This window comes from Cyprinodon tularosa, unplaced genomic scaffold (assembly GCF_016077235.1).
Source record: "Cyprinodon tularosa strain WSP-4 unplaced genomic scaffold, ASM1607723v1 ctg868, whole genome shotgun sequence".
Classification (NCBI taxonomy): Eukaryota; Metazoa; Chordata; class Actinopteri; order Cyprinodontiformes; family Cyprinodontidae; genus Cyprinodon; species Cyprinodon tularosa.
The window spans coordinates 19,879-41,870 of NW_024039638.1; the positions used below are offsets into that span (position 1 = coordinate 19,879).

A 21,992-nucleotide genomic window follows, 5' to 3' on the forward strand; every position below is an offset into this window, starting at 1 on the left:
TCAGAATTATGACTTTATTCTCAGAATTCTGACTAATCTCAGAATTCTGACTTTAATCTCAGAATTCTGACTTAAATCTCAGAATTATGACTTAAATCTCAGAATTATGACTTTATTCTCAGAATTCTACTAATCTCAGAATTCTGACTTTAATCTCAGAATTCTGCTTCTTTTCTCAGAATTCTGACTTTAATCTCAGAATTCTGACTTTATTTTCAGAATTCTGACTTTTTTCTCATCTCAGAATTCTGACTTTAATCTCAAAATTCTGACTTAAATCTCAGAATTCTGCCTAATCTGAGAATTCTGACTTTATTCTCAGAATTCTGCTTTTTTCAGTGGCCCTCAAAACATGTTTTTCTTTTGCCCTATTCAGTCACAATAAAGTGTTTTTGAGAATTAATAATTTGATTTAGATAATTAATAATTTGATTTAGATAATTAATAATTTGATTTAGATAATTTACTGAGTGGTGGAGGTTGTTTCTTTATAAACCAAGTATGTCCATTCTAGGCCAAATTTAGCAGGAAGGGGTACTTTTAATAGGGGCACAGAACAACAGACTGAAGCAAAAAAAAAAAAAAAAAAAAAAAAAACTGCATGGCAATAGTTCCCTGTTTAATGTTAAGCACCAGAGTTTGTGATTCCTGTATATATATATATATATATATATATATATATATATATATATATATATATATATAACAAAATTAAGGATCTGGATCTGATCTGTTTTCCACTGGTTTGAAGAGATGGAAGCTTCAGATTTGAAGAGTAAAACAGACATAACAGGTTTTCTTTAATAAAACACATGTACACTATTTTGTTCAGCATGTTTGTGAAAACCACACATCTTCTTCCTTTCAGCTCATAAATAAGCCATTTTTGAGTTTGCCCGTCAAATGAAATTCAATTTAAAATGTTAAGTTTTTATTTCTAATGTCACATTGTTCCATATGAATGTCATATTGATAATAACTGTAACATTATGTCTACTTTCTAAGTCGCTTTGGATAAAAGTGTCGAATAAATGCATAAACATTAACAACATAGTTGAGGGAACATGAATAAATCTGCAAAGTATCGCATTCTGGGATGTTCTCTCTCTGGTCTAGTCTCACCACTTTGCAAAAACTATGATAACACGAATCAGTAAAGGTCGTCTTTATTCCACCAAATATTGTAAAATTGTCCATTAGACATGATTTAATTACACATTATTTGAACTGTTGGGGATCAGTTCATGTCAGATGCCACATGGGTCCATCACAAATACCAGCAGCTTGAAAAGAGATATTTTGGTAATGATTTTAATTTTACAACTTTTTTTTTTATCATTTCAACCACATTAGGATAATATGAATGACTTTACAAAAACAAACAAACAAACAGAAAATGGTTGCATGAAGCCATTTATTATCAAACAACATCAGGAATCAATATAAATAACCTTAAGGAAAATCTGCTATAACCTGTAGGTCTGGGTCTGATTACATGCACACAAAGGATATTTCTTGGTTTGAATAGCTACTAAAGGCACCAATTTCCACACATAGGCCTCATATGTTTAATTTGAAATCATGAGTTTCTCAGCTGCTGGATGACTTCTGCATGCTTCACTTAATGATATTTTCATTTTATCTTAATTTTTTTAATGTACAAGTCTTCAGAAGAAAACCACTATAAAAGAAGCTCTTTACACCAAAAAATCTAATTTGAAAATGTATAATTCCTGGAGTAAAGTTGTTCACTCATAGTTTGGGGCCACAAAATTCAAGAATTTGGTTAAAACTGAGGGAAGGATGAAAAAGGCATGTTGGAAAATGCTGAAGGAAAAATTGCACTAACAATCCCAGGAGCTGGAGCATGGAACACCCAAACCAAATAATGATCTAAAACTAGGTTAAGTTGACCTGTTAATCACCACTGCTGCAAGAGTGAAGGTTCAATCTGCAGTGATCCATCTTTATCTCCTGACCTCATGATCATTGAGCCACTGAGATTATCTTAAACATTCAGTTCATAGATGATAGTATAGAATTTTAAATAACACTCTTATGAAAAAAATGGGTTGCTGATGGCTCCACAGCTACATCAAGGTATTACAAGAATTATGTTTTTAAAACTGTTTTTGTTCTCAGGTCAATTTAAATGGCTTCAACTAACTATCAATGGGTCAAAGAAAATATTCTATCATTAATTTTCTCCCAAAAAGGAATTTCCAACAGGATATGTAAACTTGTGGGCACTTATCTCAAAGTTAATGAAATAAGGTGAAATAATATAAAAGGAAAGTGATATTAAAGGGAATTTAAATTATCCAACATTTCTTGAAGATAATCATAACATGTGGAGACACTGAAAGTGTGTGGCAGAGCAGCCTCTTCATATCAGGGGCGGAGCTAGAGGGGGGCAAGGGGTGGCCATGGCCACCCTTACCCACTCATTTGCCACCCCTGTGGCCAAACCTACCATACTTTTCTCATAATCCTGAAAGTGGCAGCAGTAATACTCTCAAGTGATACTGCAGTAATACTCTTAACATTCAAAACATTTTAATTTTTTATAGATTAACAAATACTTGACCACAAAAACACTGTGGTTAGTTATACGCATCAATATACTAACATTGAAGATGATAAAGCACAAAATTCATGCTCTTTTCAGAACTAGATTTTGTGTTATATGGGGTAAAGAGAATATGCAAGTCAGTCTTCAGTTAACTATTCTAATAAAAACTTAGTAAATAAAAATTTTTTGTACATATTAGTACTTGTAAATATTAATTTTCTGCAGAATTATTATTGATAAAAGTAGGTAAGTAATGATGATAGAAAAGATGTTCAACCCAGAACTCAAACCTGAAAGAACTTTATCCACTATACCACTATATCCATCTCATCTAGATGGATGTTTAAATATATGCATCTATTTGTTAGGAAAGTATAGTTTGTCTTTATTTGGAAAATATGAATGTTGTGGTTGTTTATTTTCCTGTTGGATCAGTATAGATTGACCCTAAGGTTCTGGTTTGGCCACCCTTCAGTGTACATTGGTTATTGCCTGGCCACCCTTATCAAAATGTTCTGGCTACGCCTCTGCTTCATATATCCCAATATAGCCTACTTAAGGCGCCGCATCGCTGTTATGTAACATTACTCTTCATAGCTATATATCATCTGATCAGGCTCGTGGAAATCCTCTAAAGTAGAGGTGGACAAGGATGATGAGACCCGACTATGGACCGATGGGATCCGAGTGGAGATGTGGGGGAGAACTGGTCTCCCATTCCTCTGCATAGTGGGAGCACTATCACAGACCACGTGAGAGGAATAACCAGACGGTCCCCCACAGACAGACACCGGCTCATCTCCTCTGCTGCTGCTGACATGGACTTCCCGTAATCAGTCGTGGAGGGAGGGACACTCTGACTGAATGTAACCTCTGATCTTTCTCTGCACTCTTTTCTTTTTTTTTCTGTTCTTTTTCTTCTAACGGTTTTTTTTTTTGGGTGGGGGGGAATAGAGTGGATGCTATGGCTTGGCCGTGCATCAGCAGAGTATGCTGCCTGGCTCGCTTCTGGAATCAGTTGGATAAATCGGACCTCTCTGTCCCACTCACCATCCAGAACTACTCTGACATTTCGGAGCACGAGGTCCGCTCCGTCACCAAGCAGATCTCCGACTTCGACAGTACTTACACCCCCCAGGAGCCGCGTGTGAAAGGGTCCCCTCAGGAGCCCGCAAGTTCTACCCGAGGACCCTCCCGGGCACGGAAGGAGCCCAGCTACAAGCCCAGAGAGGACTACCACCCGCCCGGGGTGCCGTTCCCCAGTGTCACCCAGTATAAGCAGGATTTCAAACCCTGGCCCATTCCCAGGAAGGATAATTTCCCCTGGATCAGTAACGGGGGCAACAGAGGGGATGGTGCTTCTGACGGCACCGTAAACAGTAACCAGGGCCACGTGCAGGTGGGGGACAGGAGAGGGGACAGGCTGGAGCAGCAGGTGATGGAGGAGAGCAGAACCAGCTCCTACAGGTATGTGCTTTCAGTAGTTTCAGCACCGGGCGCTGTCCACCCCATCACTGTCCCAGCGAGGAAAGCTGTCTGCTGATGACTGCTTTCATGCTCAGTTTATTTATAGTGAAGATAAATCCATACTGAACTCAGAAAGCCTGCACACAGAGGGAGAATCACTGCTAATTAATCATGTTTCAAAAAATACAGAAAAATGCTCCAAGAAGAGTTGGAAATCATTATTTGAATGTAAATATCTCTCTCTATATTTTTTTTTTTTATTCTGGGTGGTTGCATGACATTATTGCTCAGGAGCACACAGCAGGTTGTATGTCATCACTCATCAATATAAAGTTTTGTTTAGTTTTAAAGTAGCAAATGCCTTACAGCTTTGTGCAGCACAAATTGCTTCGAAATGCTGTCAATTCAAATTCATTTCAAGTTAAAAAGTACTTTAATAATCCCTAAGAAATGAAATGTTGCAGTATCTCATGTTTCCTCAGTCTGTCCTGCACCGGTTAGGAAAACACTTTTGGCTGAAGATACTTTGTTGGTGTTTAACAGCCAGATGAAGAGGATGCTCACTCTTGTCCATAATGTTCTTCATTTTATGAAGAATATTTCTTTGTTGAAAAAAATCTCCAGAACTGGCCTTGTCTGCTTGATAAGCTTCTGTAAGTCATTTGCTGTGATTCAGTTACCCCAGCAGATGATGGCAGATGAGAGCATGCTAAACAGATAAGTAGCATCTTGCTGCAAACACAGAAGGACCTAAGTGTACTTAGGTAGTATAGTCTGCTCTGCTCCTTCTTGTAAACAGTGTTACAGTTGGGATTCCAGTCGTACAATACCTCCACTTCTTCTCCCATGGTTTTTAATAAAATTTGGCTTGTTTTTATTTCTTTTACTATTAAAGCTCATCTCCATTGTTTTTTTTTTTTTCACATTCAGGATCTGAGGATTATTTCCCCACAAAGCGATTCCCCATCTCCCTGTGCTCAGCTAATTGACCGTCTCTGCAAGTGGCTGGTTGCTCCTGTGTTGCTGACTAAAACTGAAAAGAGAGCTGACCCTTCAGTCTCACAAGCTGTGGTCTGTTTGTCAGATAGTCTTTGATCCAGAAGATTGTTGCTGCCTCAACCTGAGGCTTCTGGAGTCTCTGACAAAGTAAATCAGGCTGAATCGTGTTGAATGCACTGAAGAATAATAAAAAGCTGGATCCAAACAGTGCTGTCTACCATGTTTAAATGAATGGTTTAGTTGAAGCAGGCGAATTATGGCTTCTTCAGATCCTACTCCATGATGGTAGGCAAATTGTAGAGGATTCCGGTAGCTCCTAGTTCTGATTGTTGCTCATGTAGACCAAAGGGAGTCTCTCTGGGAAATTCATGATATAGGATGTCAGGGAAATTGGTCTATAGTCATTTGACAGCTGTTGGTAGAGTTTCCTTTGGTACCAAAACAAGGCAGGAGGTCTTCCACATCACTGGAACCATTTCCTGGATCAGGATAAGGATTAGGAGAAGCTGCAAAATCCCACAGAGATCCTTCAGGACTCTGGGGCTGACTTATTATGATTCAGTCTCTCCAGGATCCATCTCCTTATTTTTACTGAAAACAAATGCAGAGAAGCAGTGGGGTCCATGGTAGAGGTGGAAGATTAGACATTTCAGGTGTGAGCGAAGGAAAAGGAAAGGAAAGCAAGATGTGTGTTGGCAGGAAAGAAGGATGCAGGTAGTGTAACAAATTTCTGGGAACACATAGAAGCGTAGTGATTAGTTTACATTCTAGCATTAAGTGAAGAGGAGGAAGGTATATAAACAGCAACAGGTGGGAATAATTAGTGGTGGCAGTTCGATCTAGTTATGGTGCTAATGGTGGCTGAGAAGTCACTAAAGAAAAGAAAATGCACCATGGAGTGAGACTAATTAATCAAAAACTGAAACAGAACAAAAATCAAAGACACAGAGACAGATTTAAAAAATCTATATAAAAAAAGAAGATTTGATCCACAAAGAGGAACTGAAGTTTTTCCAACAAGGCAAATCTGCATCAATCTAGCATAGCTACTCCAATGTGCAGCCAACCTGAGAACTGTAATTCTAGAATAATTTCCCATGAAGCAAAAACCGCCCATCTAACCAAACAGATGCAAAACATATTGCAAAAGAAGCTGATATACTCCAGGTGGCACCAAATTTGTAAATGTAGACCAAGAACATTAAATACAATACATAAAAAAGGCACCAAAAAAATGAGAAGTTACATCATTGTAAAAAAGAACAATAATAGCAAAAATATTTAAAAAATTGACAAAGAAGCTTTATTAAATGTTACGATAAAAAATCCAATAAATAACTAAATAATAAAGCAGAAAAAAGAATTTCTGCTTTATTAAGAAGTATACACTAATTTATGCAATAAACAACATTGAAAAAATAAAAAAACATTAAATTCACCTAACTAAAATTAAAGTTACTCTCCAAGATTAGTTGCTGTTTATTCTTAAATCTTTAACTATTTAAAGATCAAGTTAAAAGAAACCCAGACACACAACCACCACCTAAGAACAAAAGTTGTATGTTTAATGTCCTATGAAGCGTTTTCACTCTTTCTGCCACCAATACAGCAGCTTAAAGCTTTAGATTTTTTAAAAATGTGCTATCAGAGGAGCTAATAGTTCTTGAGAGCTCATATAATGAAAAACATGTTGGATAAATCAGATCTGTTCGGCTTACAAAGAGCTTTGTAAATAACTACAACCAAAGAAGGAAACAGGTAGGGTAGAAACTTTTAAATTGGTGTGTGAGGTATTTGCCCTGTTATGTTTGTTTGTTTTTTTGGTCAGATTCTAGTATTTAAGTTTTTAAGCATCAGTACAACATCATTAGGTCTGTAACTTAATGGTAACCCTGCTTTAAAGTCAACATACTGATGCATTTTACTTCCTTCAGGCAAGAATACAAGCCATGGACAGGGGTGAAACCAGCCAGAAGTGCAAGGAGAAATCCAGCCACTCAATACTCCAGCCCAGGGACAGAGGCCACCCATATCCCATGTGAGACCAGCTACCAGGCAGCCTACAGCGGAGAGGTCAGCCGGTCCATGAGCAGGCACAAGGCTGAGCTCATCCCCCCATCTGCTACCTCCATCATCCAGCCTCCCTCCATCACTCAGCACAGCTCAGCTGCCCCGCGGGTCGGCAGGTCCTTGAACCCCCAAGGCCTTCAGCAAAGCATCCTACCTGACAGCACAGAGCACAGTGGAATAACCAAGAGAGAGGCAAGCACATTTTCAGTTTTTAAACTAGATGGTTTCAAAGAAATTCATTAAACACTGCAGCACCCTCTTACTGAATGTCACCTGCACTTATCTCCTTGGCTGCTTTGTGCTGCTGGGGCATCTGAGTAAAGTGATACAGCATTCTGTCCCAAAGCAGCTCAAAGTGACCCAGCTGTTTAAAACAGGCCGTGTGCTGTGTTAGGTAACACTGCTGGTGCTATACTCATCACTTTGACCTGAATAGAACAGAGATGATGGGAAAGGAAATGAGTGTGACTACTAAATGAGGTCCAGCTCAGCTGCTAAATAAGATCCCCTCACTGTCAATGAATCCACAAATGGTGCCCAGGTAAGCAGAAACACACCATATAAAATCATGCACATCTGATAATTCTTTGTAATTACAACTCCAATATCCTAGATTATTTCATCTTTAGTCTTGTGCATCAGTGTTTGATCGAACTTTCAAATTATTATTATTTTTTTTGGTTAGTGCAAAAATGGCTAAACTTCAAAAAGTCTTGTCAAACTGGGGAGTGAGTCATAACCTAGTTTCTATCTCTCAAGCTTTTAAGTTATATGTGTAGTATATATTGTGCAATCGCAACACACTTTTTGCATGGAGCAAAAGGTCTTTGTAAGGTGAATTAAGGTTACGCTCACAATTTTTTTCACAGGAGCTAGTGCTTGTTGTATCACCTTTTGCACGGTTTCTCAACACCAAACTCAGAGAAAATGTCTTTCATTCAAAGTACATATTTTTGATACTTTTTTGTTTTGTTTTAGTTTTTTACCTTTGATGTAAAAATCTTCTTTTGCATGCCCGATATGGGAAAAAATATTGCTCTATTCTATTATAATCTACTGTTTAAAGATACAGCAGGATCATTTGTTGACTGGATAATCACTAGTCATGCATGAAGAAAGTCTTTCCTAAAATTAAACTACAGTAATTCCATGTTTCTGTAAAGATAGCAGGTGCAGCCTTGGAGGGAGATATGGGTTTGTGAGATTATTTTAGGAAACAGGAAGGGGTTGGAAATGAAACACATACTAAATTCAAACGGTCTGGCTCCTTTTCTGCTGCCCCTTGCATGTTTTTGCAGATCATAATGTTTCGTGACAGTTTGTTAGGCGGTTTATTGGAATCTCCAGAGGTTTAGTGCCATCCCTCTTGCCCAACCACAGCGCTCAGCTCCATCTGCCAGCATGGAGAATGTTCACTCTGACCTGGACCAGATCAGGTAGTCTACCAGTCTGTGTAGCAACATCTGCTCTACTAAGCTGCAGGGTATTAAGAAACAGGAAGCTAGAATATATGTTTTCTCTCTGTTGTGTCCTCTGGGTTTGTCCTCACATTGCCAGCTCTCATCTGCTTGTTAAAAAAAAAAAAAGCAGGATTAATCCACGGGAGTGAATTAAGACCTCCTTCTGCCTATTTGGATGATTTTTCTAAGCCGTGTCTGCACTGTTAAACCATTTTTGCCACTGGGTGTCCTGTGTGATGAGCGTGGAGGTCAAAGTTAGAGATGTCAATGACAGGACAGCAACTCTAAAAATAATTCTGACCCAGTTTGAGTGAGGGCCCACAGCTTGTACAGTGAAGGAGGTTTTGCTGCTGGCAGTGTGTAGGAAGCATGCAATAAGGATTTTTCCGTACAAGCATGTGAGTATTCATTCGTCTGACGAACCCTTCCAAAAAAAAAACTGGCCTGGTGGCAAATGAAGTTGATCTCATGATAATCCACATCAGCCCACTCAGGGCCAACTCATTACTGACTCACCAACCCCCTGCAGAGGTGTCTGACCGGGCTTTACACATCCCACTCCAGCATGCCTTACACTCTGGCAGCATTGGTCCATGGTGGTTCTCCAGCTTGCATGGTGTTCTGTTAAATTATTGCTTCTCCAAGCTTTGGCAGAGCCTCTGCATTTCAAGTGGTCGAACTGACTGTTACTTTCTAAATTTGACTCAGTGAGATGACAGAGGTGGGCAGGTGAACTGATCCCACTGTTCCTCAAATCAGCATCCAGACCAAAGAGATTATTTCTGAAATCATATAAGATTTTAAAAAATGCTGTGAAATCAACTTGAGATTCTTTAAATAATGAAAAAGTTTTTTTAATTGATTAACAAAATAGCAAAAGACCTCAAAGCAAGAGGCTGTTGCAAGAAAAAAAAAAAAAAAAAAAAACGTTTAACCCACCAAGACTGAGCTTTTAGAGTCCCTGAACACAACACGTTATAATGCAATGATCTCAGATGCACAGTTAGATTGATGATGGAAACAATCGTTTTAAACCGCACAAAGAGGATTACATGGCCTGCTGGGACAATGCATTCTGAAAGCCACCTCCTTTCACCCACTTCTCTATTTTGCTCCATTGCCAGAAGTGGGGGTCGTGTGGAGGCGGCACAGGGCCTGTGCTGGTATTGATTTTCTGCTACAGGCAAATACGCTTTACAAAATCATTTGTGATTAGAAGGTAAAGTAATAAACAAATCAAACAAAGAAAACGGAAGCATAGTCAAAGCATGCTTGTAATATTTTTTTTTTATTCTGCTTTTTTATGTTCATTTTTGTTTCTGCAGCTAACATCAAACAAATTTCTATTAATTTCAATTTCAATTTAATTCAGCTTATTTATTTAAAGCGCTTACAACTAATAACTCAGAATGCGGTAAAATGTTTACCAATATAGACATGTTAGACATCATTGGAAAGCTTAGATTCTCCACAATTCAACCACCAAGTTTTTTATGGACACAGTGAGCACCAAAGCACAATTAACACAGATATAGCAGCATGTCAAAATGTAAACATGACAAAGCAGCCACAACAAGCAAGCATGTCTTTATTACTGCTGTTCAAAAAAGACCTAATATTTTCGAGGATAAAAACCCCCAACTTTGAGTTATGTTTGAACTGATGCAGCTTGGATCGTGTTTTACTCAATTTTCCTTTATATATTCAGAAACTAGAATTTGTTAGCTTTCAAATAATAGATCACACATGTAATTTCGGCTTACAGTTCCTAAGTTATTTGCTTTTCCATTGGGGATGCAAAATAGGTGAGAATTTCCCAAAATGAGGTGGATATTAAGAGGCTAAGGAAAACCGGCTTATTGCATCGATCCCTCAATATTACCAGGCATTACATGAACAAAAAGTGTTATAATTAAATCCTTTATTTGTACTTAAAAGTTTTGAAAACTTAAACTTAAAAGTAAAGTTTTGATTTCTTTTCAGCCCATTTGCAAAAATATATCACCAGGTCTCCATAACAACTATTAAACACTTCCAGTATTATGGTTGCTGAGGAAGTATGCAAGAAAAATAAACCTACTGTTAAGAACAGTAAAGGATCCATTATGCTGTGAGGAAAGTGTAAAGAGTACATGACATTCTGACATGGATGATTATCACTTTTCTCTTTATATAAACAAAGATCATGGTAACAAATACTCTTCAAAAGGCGATACAGTATCACACAGTGTGGTGGGGATTGTTACTTTAGCTGTTTTAACCGTTTTATTGCAATGTTTGTCTCAGGAGAGAATTCACAAATAGGTAGCACTGTTCAGCAGAACAGCACTGTTTATTTGCACATAGGTAGGAGTTTGTCTTTTTTGGCCTTGATCTGTAGGAGTGAGGTGAGGTATGCAATGACTAATCTATAGTTTAAGACTGTGATGCCTTTTCAAACGTTTCAAATCATCTTTACTTTCAAATCTATCAAAATAAATGGAGTAATATATGATTAAATGTCCACTGCGTGTCCCTTATGGGCAGAACTAGTCAACTGACAATAGCTTGGTAAGTCCTGCAGGGTAGCGGCTCTTTCAACGGAGAAATATAGATCATCTGACACAGACAAGTAAATGTAGTCAAATTAAAGAGGGACATTATGCTACCTAAGTGAAAGACACATTTATTTTAAGACTGTTTCCACATTTTTACCAGGGGTGCCAAGGGATGTTGCGAACATATGGTTCTAGATTGGTTACAGAACATTTCTGTAGGTGAGGTGCCTGGATGATTCAACGTTAAAAGGAGAGAAAACACTGTCAGTTTGCTGAGAAGAGTCACAGCTGAGATACTGTGTGAAGTGAAGGCGTTCTGCTGGCAAAACAAACTCTCACAAAATGACATAGCAGAAAAAGGGAAGGCAAAACACAGTCCTTTTTTGACTGTGGCCAAGTTATTATCCTCATTCCCTGGATTTTTACTTCCTGTTGGTCTGATCTACCTCTATTCTTTCACTTGGACCTCATCCCCATTCCCACGCTACCGGGACCACAGAGGGAAAGCTTGGTGCCAAGTTGGCAGGACTCAAAGCAGCATTGTGTTAAGATGGGGGTGAGGGAGGGAGAGACGGGAAAAATATAAGGTGAGAGGTTTGAGATTCATCATACGAATGATAAGTGGCAGCAAGCATGAAGAGGGAGGAGAGAGAACTGGGTGCATCATCTGATGGATTATCTGTTAAAGTGCAATGTTGCGTCGGGTTGCAGTCTTGTTCAGCACCAATCTAATTTAGGAGAGAGGCAGCGCTCACGCTGCACAGAGCAGAAAAGACTGAATGTGTGTGTGTGTTTGTTGGGGGGATGTGAAAAACGTCTCAACAATCCAGCTTACTGAACGAATACAGCTTTCTCTGCAGCAGCCCACTGTGCTGGGAAGTCCCTCCCAATAAAATGCTCAAATGACATGCATACCTTATTATTTTCCTTTTTTTTATTATTTACTCAAAAAGCCATAAAGGCAGATTTTCATCTTCAGCTTGATAGGAGTACAAATGCAACTAAATTCATCTTAATTTAGAGTACATGTTCAGTCACACCTAATATTCGATATGCAAACTACACAAAAATACACTATATTGCCAAAAGTATTTGCTCACCCATCCAAATTATTGGAATCAGGTGTTCCAATCACTTCCATGGCCACAGGTGTATAAATTCAAGCACCTAGGCATGCAGACTGTTTTTACAAACATTTGTGAAAGAATGGGTCGCTCTCAGGAGCTCAGTGAATTCCAGCGTGGAACTGTGATAGGATGCCACCTGTGCAACAAATCCAGTCGTGAAATTTCCTCGCTCCTAAATATTCCACAGTCAACTGTCAGCTGTATTATAAGAAAATGGAAGTGTTTGGGAACGACAGCAACTCAGCCACGAAGAGGTAGGCCACGTAAACTGACGGAGCGGGGTCAGCGGATGCTGACGCGCATAGTGCGAAGAGGTCGCCAACTTTCTGCAGAGTCAATCACTACAGACCTCCAAACTTCATGTGGCCTTCAGATTAGCTCAAGAACAGTGCGCAGAGAGCTTCATGGAATGGGTTTCCATGGTCGAGCAGCTGCATCCAAGCCATACATCACCAAGTGCAATGCAAAGCGTCGGATGCGGTGGTGTAAAGCACGCCGCCACTGGACTCTAGAGCAGTGGAGACGCGTTCTCTGGAGTGACGAATCGCGCTTCTCCATCTGGCAATCTGATGGACGGGTCTGGGTTTGGCGGTTGCCAGGAGAACGGTACTTGTCTGACTGCATTGTGCCAAGTGTAAAGTTTGGTGGAGGGGGGATTATGGTGTGAGGTTGTTTTTCAGGAGCTGGGCTTGGCCCCTTAGTTCCAGTGAAAGGAACTCTGAATGCTTCAGCATACCAAGACATTTTGGACAATTCCATGCTCCCAACTTTGTGGGAACAGTTTGGAGCTGGCCCCTTCCTCTTCCAACATGACTGTGCACCAGTGCACAAAGCAAGGTCCATAAAGACATGGATGACAGAGTCTGGTGTGGATGAACTTGACTGGCCTGCACAGAGTCCTGACCTCAACCCGATAGAACACCTTTGGGATGAATTAGAGCGGAGACTGAGAGCCAGGCCTTCTCGTCCAACATCAGTGTGCGACCTCACAAATGCGCTTCTGGAAGAATGGTCAAAAATTCCCATAAACACACTCCTAAACCTTGTGGACAGCCTTCCCAGAAGAGTTGAAGCTGTTCTAGCTGCAAAGGGTGGACCGACGTCATATTGAACCCTATGGATTAGGAACGGGATGTCACTTAAGCTCATATGTGAGTCAAGGCAGGTGAGCAAATACTTTTGGCAATATAGTGTATATGGAAGCCCGTTTCTGCCACATAAAAAAAAAAAAATGCCAAACAGAAAGTCATAATTATGAGATACAACATTTGAAAGTTCAATATCTCATAATTATGACTGAAAGTGAGAAATTATGACTTTGAATCTCATAATTATGACTTTTTAACTAATTAAGACTTTCTATTTGCCATTTTTTTACTTTCATATGGCAGAAACAGGCTTCCAAAAAAACACATTATTGGCTGAGTGATAATAATTTTAAAGTTTGGGCTACTCATAAATTCTTCTTGTTTCAAAAAACTTCCTAAAGATGTAAAAATAATTGGAAATAATTTGTCAAAAAATGATGCCCAGGAGATAATTCAGGGACATGAGATTAGAGGTTATTCTGACCAGATTTAGAGTCATATAAATGCAGCTGCTGTTGTGTGAGAGGTTAGATTTGAGATGTTTGCATCGCCGATGCAGGAGCATCTGTAGAGAAAGATTCTTTTTAATGGTTCATTCAGCTGAGGGGAGCAACTCTAAGATGGAAACAGTAACACAATCATGTCTGGTGGAGCTCAGACGCAGACCTGATGCTGTGTGACGGCACTGTCCAGGGAGTCTCTTTTCATTTCATGGAATCAGTCAGAGCACCATGGCTGCCGCTGACATCCATCTCTCTGTCTCCTTCTTTCACGCAGGAGCATCTGGTGAGGACCAAACTGCCCCCGAACCCTTCTGCGGTCTTTCAAAGTGGATCAAGGGTCTTCAACATCTGACAGCTGCTTCGACTCTCCTCCAACTCCACTTTGTTCACATTAAGGAATCCAGACGGGAATGTTTCAAGCCCATTCCACAACACAAGAATCTATGCAAGGGAATGTTGTTGTTGTGAACGCTGTTGAGCAGCAGCTTATTATCCCAGGTGGAGATTTGAACCACATCTTTTGATACTACTCTAGACTTCCTGCTCCTATAAATGAAACGCATGTCACAGAATAGCTTAGATACACTTTTCCTTTTTGTGTTTGTTTTATTTCGGTTATATACACAGAAACTGGCTGCTCTGTATGTTTGTGTTTGTGTGCCTGCTCTCTTATCTTCAACGCACAAACTGTTGAATCTGCAACAATAATCCAAGACATGATTTGTCAGAAAGTGTGTTTGCTTGTAATGCTATGCTGCGCTTTGGTGTCATTAGAAATCTGCCTGAAAACAATTTATTACCTTTACATTCAGTTCACCTTTAAAGAAGATATTGTTTAGTCCATTTTGGGATAATACCTAAAAAAGAAAAAGGTAAGATGTTGAATAACAATAAAAAATATATTCACTAGGCCTGGTGCGTGTCTTTACTCAGCTGCTGGTTCCAGATTAGAGTTCAAATCTACACATTTTCTTTTAATGGATATAAAAAATACTTTATGACAGGTTCTAATCATATGCAAAGAGGCCAACACAATTTAAGTAAATCAGTTAAATCATCAGATTATAAAAGCTTTGGGTCAATCATGAAAAACAAAGTTAGGGATTTTCAGATCTTAAAGACGATTAACATTAAAACTATCATACAGAGTTGGTTTTATATATATAAATATATTTATAATTTTTTTTTTTAACAAAAATTAAACTTTTCTGAACTACATTTTTATTTATTCAAAGCTTCTTTTATTGACCACATTTAAAAGGATTTACTAAACTGTGATAAAATTAAAGTATTACCGAGGCACTCTCGGTATTTCATTGGTTACCTAGGTAACCGTGAGTTCCTCAAAATGTAGATCAGCTCTTAAGACGCCTCGAGTCAGAATCTCATTGTAGCTTTGTTTCCTGTTCACTTATGCAGAGTTCACACCATCATCCCACTGTGGACATTTAAAGCTCCAAATTATTTAGAGAATCATTCTGACGATCTTTTTCAGTTCATACCGAAACTCTGCTTAGATTGACACACAGCTCATCCATACAAGCATGTAGATCAATGAACTTTTTAATCTCCAAGATTTTAAGAAAGATTTTACTCTGTTTATTATAAGAATATTGATCATATTTTTGGTTTGCACAAAAAAAAAAATACAAAACAGGGTTTCAGTATTTTGTACAATGGTTTCATTCGGTTAAACAGGCCAATCAGCTTACGTTTCCTTTCACTCAAAGCTCAACAGCACACACGCTCATGTTTATTGAATGACAAACACTTAACAATACTCACCAAATAATTTCATTTACTCTAAGAAGAACACGCATACTCAGTTGTTTAGGTACAAATAAATATTTCCATGGTAAACAGAAAAAAACTAAACATTTAAATACTATTTGAATGCATCCTAATTCACGTACTGGTTATGCACACCATTCCCCATATAGAAACCATTTTGCTGCTTATTTCAGGTCTGTATTTCCACTATCTGCTCACTCTGCTGAAGCTTTGAAGGTTAAAAACGTCACTTACACTGGACAACCAAAAATTAACAAATGTCAGTGGTGAGTACTGGTGAGTATCATACATAGCATGATGGATATGACAACAGTTCCAACTATTGTGAATGATAACCACTAGTTCACAATGAAAATCATTCAACTAGTGTCAAATGTCAGACAAAAACAAGTTTTATGAAGAAAAAAAAAAGTCAGCAAACTTGTATTTTACCGTTGCATTATAATTATTTCTGCTGGCTGGGTAACACTGAAAGACATTAAAAGGATAAAGGGTATGGGTGATGATGATCACTCGTTGCCATAGCAGCAACACCTTTGGGAGAACCTCTTGTTGGATATAAAGTACCCAGAGAGAGAACACCCAGATTATCATTAGCGTTCTTAATATGCTGTAAATCACAGCTTCCTCCAGCTAAAAGAAAAACAAAAACAGAAATCCAATGCATCAAACCCAAAGAGACTGCAGGGAGGACAGTTTCTAGCTCCATAATTCACACAGGGTTTATTTCCCCTACGAGCACCTCTCTGGTATGAACACTTCATCACTGAAATAATGTTATGAGGTATGAGAGAAGAACAGCTACACTGAATTAAATAACACAGACATCATGATGTGGCTTCTTTCCAACAGAAATAAAAGGTGACCATACAAAGTATTAAAAAGGTTTGTCACTCAGCAGCTCTGGAGCAAGCTGAGCCCTTCACTCATTGAGTTCATGATTTCAGCTGTTGCTGTGCCTCCTGAGCCAATGGGACCGACTATGGACGCATTTATTCACGTCAAGAGAAGCGTCTCTTCCTTATGGCTCCCCGTCTGTTTAACACGTCCGCTTCTACTCAAAGTCAGATTCTGTTTGGCCTCAGGTGTCCTTAGTCAGGCAACCCATGTGTGCATTTGTGAGGAAGTCACAGGTTGGGATGCTACTGACGGCTTGGTGGATGTTCATGGCTGTGATCTCCCTTGGTGCTCTGAAACCCAAACAGGTCCATGTTAGGATCTTACGTAAAACTCAGAACTCCACAAAACCGGAGGACCTACAAACATCATGCTGGATACTGAGCTTTGATCAATTAGGTTTATATTGTGGTGAAAAAACTGACGTAACTTTCTGCAATCTAGGACCGATATGATAATTAATCTCTAAAGACAGCAGAACCAAACCAGCACTAACTCCATGTAGCAAAGATTCCCAATACTATTTTGTTTCATGATTATAAACAAGGACATAGGGGAAAAAACAAAAAATAATCACAACAGACTGGTGGCCTGGATAAGCTGCAGATATGATAAATTAAGTGAAAAATGGAGCACTACTAAGCAACAAAAAAAGCTGACCTGTTTGGAAGAGATTTAGCGTAGGCACCAGCCAGAGCTTCTCTCAGGATATCGCTGGCAAACTGCTCTGTAGCCTGAAAAACACAGCGTCACAAGATAAAAGGAAACCTGGGAAGAGTACATGGAAATTCACTCAAAGTGTGCGTAGAGCTGGGAAGAAGCATTGTCCCCTCTTTGGGCTAAATGTAAAATCAGCAATCAATCAATCCATCCATTAACCCGCCCACCCACCCGATTCAAACATGTTTGGTTGTTAACCTGTTGGCACCCTGATTATCTGGACCTCTCAGAAGAGAAGGATTAGGGCAGAAATCACCGTGACAATCTTGCCGTGTGAATGCTGCACAATCCATCAGAGTGATGGTGGACTGGTCTCCAGCAGTCTATTGCAAAAAGTGGGCTACACCCTGATGGGTTACCATTCCACCACAGGACAACACATAGACATGCAAACAAGCACACACCCCAAGTAAGAATCGCAGATTAACTCAAGCGTCAAATTTTTTTGGACTTCAGGGAAACATGCAAACTCCATGCAGAAAAGACACTAAACCCATAATCTTCTTGCTGCAAGGCAACAATGCAACAAACTGAAATAATGTGAGTCAATATGAACAGGGCTTTAAGATGATGATCTGAACTTTATTGGGAAGAAATAATTCTAATCAGCCTAGATGGCCCTTTATTTCTCACTTAAAGAGAACCTGTGAGATGCCCTTAAAGAAGCAAAACTTTATGTCTAATCTGAATAAATTTACTAACAGATGACAAAGTTAGTGATATCTATCAGTTGAGCTTTTTGAAAGTTAATCTGCAGCTTTGCAGTAAAGAAAATCTCACTGACAGTCAAACACTGTGGTGGTATGTTGATCTTGGTTCACTTAGTTAATTTATAACCTGAACAACTTTTCAACAATATTGGAGCCTGTATGGTTTCTAGATGAAAATCCTGAGGGAGTACGCTGGGCGCACCAGGAGAACGCTACCTGCACCATTAGGTTCACCAGCTTGGACATAACGCTGTGCCTTCTACCTTCTAAATGTTTTCATGAAGTGCTGTCAAACTGTTTCCAGAACGTTTAAAAAGAAGCTCAAACTTTATCACTTTATGATTAAAACTGTTGGGATAGCATCAGCCCTGGCGCAGGCACTGACCTTTAAAATCATTGCTTCGATTACTGGAGCAAACACATTCTTCTCCACTTCTACTGGTTGAAATGTTACGCCAACCTGAAAGAAACAAAAAGGTCATAGCAAAGCTCCCCCAACAAACAAACAAACAAACAAACATAAATTGGTAACTTTCAGAAGCTCTGAGAGGGGCTCCAAACCTGCTGAGCTGTTTCACTGATAAACTGAGAGGACATGCAGGGACCGAGGAAAAACTTAGGCTCCACGTCAGTTTCCTGTTCCTCTTCCTTGACCTTCAGCTTCTGGCAGGGAGGAGTCACTGTGACAATGTCCACTATTTCATCATCTTCTTCCTCAGGTTCAGTCTTCAGCAGGGCTTGCATCTGTTCCAACCGTAGAACCAGCTCCTCATAGTTGCTGAGGGTCGATGGGCACTCTGGAGTTTTTTTGGGGTTGTAAACGAGAAGCTTTTCATTTCAATTCAGCAATATGATAATAAGAAAAACATCCTATTTAAACGACAAAGTGAGAAACGGAACAAAAGAATGATTATCATTGGATCTGGCCAGGCAATGACTCACTGAGCTAAGCAGCACCGTCTCTCACCTTTCAGAGACAAAAGACTGGATAAATAAGGTCTGTCTCCGTATCAACAGAGTTGGTGTCACAGAGTCCACCTTCACACTCACAGACCAGCATTCATATTACTTTATCAAGTGCTAACTGCAGAAGCATTCATTACACCTACGCATTAAACACTGAGCAGGAAACAATTGTCCACTGAAAACAATAGAATCCAAAGATCTGCCCCTCCCCCCTTTGAATTTAAAGAAAGTATTTAGGAAGCGCTGCTTAGAAACAACAAAATGTCAAACATAGGCAGAAACCTACCAGGTTCGTTATCGATTTGTGTGAGGATGTCCTCGATGGACTCATCATCCTTCCTGAGTTGGGGCTCAGGGTCAGGTGGAGTGAAGCCCCTTTGTCGGCACCATTGGACAACCTCTTTGGTCTTTGGGGGTGTAAGGGCCTGTAGTCGAGGTGAGCGATCCAGGACGTCCTGGACAACCCGTTTCACTGCAACTGCACGCTGAAGCTATGGAGAAACCAACAAAATTATATCAGTAAAATAATTTGCCTTGCCCTACTTATGCTTTTAGATTTTCTCCTACTAAGTTAGAAACTGGCAGTACAGTGCTCTATCTTTTTTATACCTCTACCATTCTGTTATTTTTATACACTTCTTAAGGTCCCCATTTGTGTGTCTATTTTTGCTGTAATGCTTTTGCTGCTGTAATACCACAATTTCCCCATTTAGGAACAAGAAAGGGATTTTTTATTCTATCCTATAATTGATTGCTCAGATGTTTGGTTTAACGTTGTACCTTAAAAACTGTAACAAGTAACATATTTTAGATCACAAGCTTCCGCTGTTGTCAGAGGAGTTCCCCAGGGTTTCCCTATTCTTTTAAGTTTTTTTCATCTTTAAATTTGTGGTCACATTTTTAGGTAATAGGGCAATTCCATTTGTGCACTAATGATAAAGCCATCTACGTATCTTCAAAGCCTAACCCCACTTCCACCTGCAATTGCATGGATTTCTATACAGGAAACCAATTTGCTTTGGATAAATCTCATAGATTTCTTCTTTATGCTGACAACTTCCTATTCTTCCTTTTCTCGTCAGGAGCTTACATGTCATCTTAAACTTTGGAAATTGCATAAAAAATATTTAATTTGTTTAACTTAGTTTACATGGAAGCCAGTCAATAGCAGTAACTAACACCTCTTTTCTTGTTTAGTCTGATTACTGCAAAAAACATTCACCTGTGTAGCTCCAGACCTCCTTTTATTGATCATATTACTGCAGACAAACAACTTCAATGACTTCTCTCTAAACTTCAGCTCACTTTCAAATCTCTTCTTAACTTTAATCTCCAAGTCTCCTTGATCTTAGATGCACCATCACTCCTCCAGTTCTCTCACTGCACCATCTGCTTACTTGTTTAACTATCAACCCTTCGAAATTCTCTTTTTTCTCTTCAAGTTGCTTTTAATGTCTGATGTAGATTTTTCTTTATATCTTGTTGATTTCTTAATGTTGTAAATGGCAAGTTTCTAGATACTGTGTTTTTTTTTTGTTTTTTTTTACATTGTAATTGCTTGATGGGGGCCATAGGGGTTGCTTAAATCACATATGTTATTAAAACAGATAAGCCCAATAAAAAACAAAACAAATGATATAGTCTGTAATTAACTTTTCACTAAGTATAAGTTTATTGCAATCCATATAAATAGGAAATTAGCTGTACATATCCATGTTTGGGTTTGTCTTATAAATGAAAATTAGAGCAATGAGTTAAAACAGGCTAGTTGTTTAAGCTATTGATAAACTTGTTATAAAGGGACAAGATGATGAGGCAAAGATACAAATCTGACCTGACAGAAAGATGAGACAAGCGTAAAGCTCACTACGACACAAAACAGCCCAAAGGCAGATTATAATCAAACTCATATCAACTTGAAAACGATAAATTAAGCTTTGTTAACAGACGCTCTTTTCCCACTTAGGTGCAGGTTAAATATGAAGCTAATCAAACTTGATCTAAACATCTTCTAATTCAAAGTGTGGCCACATGGTAACTGAGCAATTACACAGACAGACACAAAAAACAGACTAACTGTAGCTTGACCATATAATAATTAATAAAGTCTGTTATATTTTTTTTTTGTTACCTCTGATGCTCTGCGTTTTCCAATATTCCAAGAATAATACTGTTCTACTGAAGAAGCACAGAATGGATGGGAATCCTCAGCTAAACAGAGACAGAGATTTTAAAACATACCGGGGGAAAAGTGCACAAAAACAGTTATCTGGGTGTTAAAAATGACCAATGAAGGTGAAGCTACTTACTCTTATCTGGTACAATTAGAGGGAACTTCTTGACCACAGCAGTTAGCAGCTGCATCATCGTTTCTATGTGTTCAGTGCTGAGGGAAGAGGCAATCGTTATGGTTTACTACCACAACATTTAATGCAGTTGCATTATCACACATTCATTACCAACACATTATACCTCTACATCTTTATCAGTCATATTTCCCCGCGTAAAGATTCAATGATAAAGAATGTTTTATTATAAATATATGAACCTATTGGTCACAGTTTTTGATTAGAGATGGAGTCAACCGAGGACATATTTGGTGGTGAGACATCAGGCATGTACTCTGAAAGCAAGACTGCAGCTAAATTATCCCTTTTTTAAAGCAATGGATCAAAAATGGCAACAATCAAAGATCAAATGATTGTTATAAACTTTCTCACATTAAAATTTAATGGTCATTATTGGTAATAAAACCATTCTATTTAGTGTGAGATGGTGGGATCCAGCTGTGCTCTGATCACTAATGTGTTTGATTCACATTCAGTGTTATGTGCGTCTCCTGGTGAAGATTAAAATGAGTTTTTCCATGTCTTTTTGTATAATACGACAAAGTTTGGAACCTGCCTTGATACAATTTGTCAAGACGGAAGAAAATGAGACCAAGACCAGGAAAAAAAACAGGTTGAGACCAGTCTAAGACCCCATCCCCATTATTGTTCATAACAAACTATTACTCAAGCTAAGGTACAGCGGATGATATCTTTATAGTAGAGAATAGTTGTATTTGTTGGCGTAGTAGTTTTTC

At 38.8% G+C, this 21,992-nt stretch overlaps 2 protein-coding genes across 4 annotated transcripts in view; one reads left to right on the plus strand and one right to left on the minus strand.

Moving 5' to 3' along the window:
• The first annotated feature begins 3,178 nt into the window (after positions 1-3,178).
• On the plus strand, positions 3,179-14,689 carry map6d1 (MAP6 domain containing 1). Its single transcript, XM_038273286.1, has 4 exons — positions 3,179-3,438; positions 3,527-4,039; positions 6,973-7,300; positions 14,098-14,689. The coding sequence occupies exons 2-4, from the start codon at positions 3,537-3,539 to the stop codon at positions 14,173-14,175; spliced, it is 909 nt and encodes a 302-aa protein (XP_038129214.1). The 5' UTR covers positions 3,179-3,438; positions 3,527-3,536; the 3' UTR covers positions 14,176-14,689.
• Positions 14,690-15,399: 710 nt separating this feature from the next.
• The window catches only part of yeats2 (YEATS domain containing 2), a 30,326-nt gene continuing 23,733 nt past the window's right edge, over positions 15,400-21,992 (minus strand). For all 3 annotated transcript variants that reach the window (XM_038273304.1, XM_038273303.1, XM_038273302.1), the window contains exons 24-30: positions 21,217-21,293; positions 21,039-21,118; positions 19,194-19,398; positions 18,503-18,738; positions 18,327-18,401; positions 17,172-17,245; positions 15,400-16,804 (exon numbers count right to left, since the gene is read on the minus strand). In XM_038273304.1, coding sequence (XP_038129232.1) covers positions 16,696-16,804; positions 17,172-17,245; positions 18,327-18,401; positions 18,503-18,738; positions 19,194-19,398; positions 21,039-21,118; positions 21,217-21,293 — 856 coding nt within the window. In that variant the 3' untranslated portion in view covers positions 15,400-16,695. The remainder of the gene's footprint in view (positions 16,805-17,171; positions 17,246-18,326; positions 18,402-18,502; positions 18,739-19,193; positions 19,399-21,038; positions 21,119-21,216; positions 21,294-21,992) is intronic.

Bases quoted from the DNA above. Each gene is read 5' to 3' on its own strand.
- map6d1 (XM_038273286.1), top strand. From the start codon at position 3,537: ATGGCTTGGCCGTGCATCAGCAGAGTATGCTGCCTGGCTCGCTTCTGG. The intron at 4,040-6,972 runs GTATGTGCTTTC...TACTTCCTTCAG, and splicing joins AGCAGAACCAGCTCCTACAG to GCAAGAATACAAGCCATGGA. The intron at 7,301-14,097 runs GCAAGCACATTT...TCTTTCACGCAG, and splicing joins GTGGAATAACCAAGAGAGAG to GAGCATCTGGTGAGGACCAA.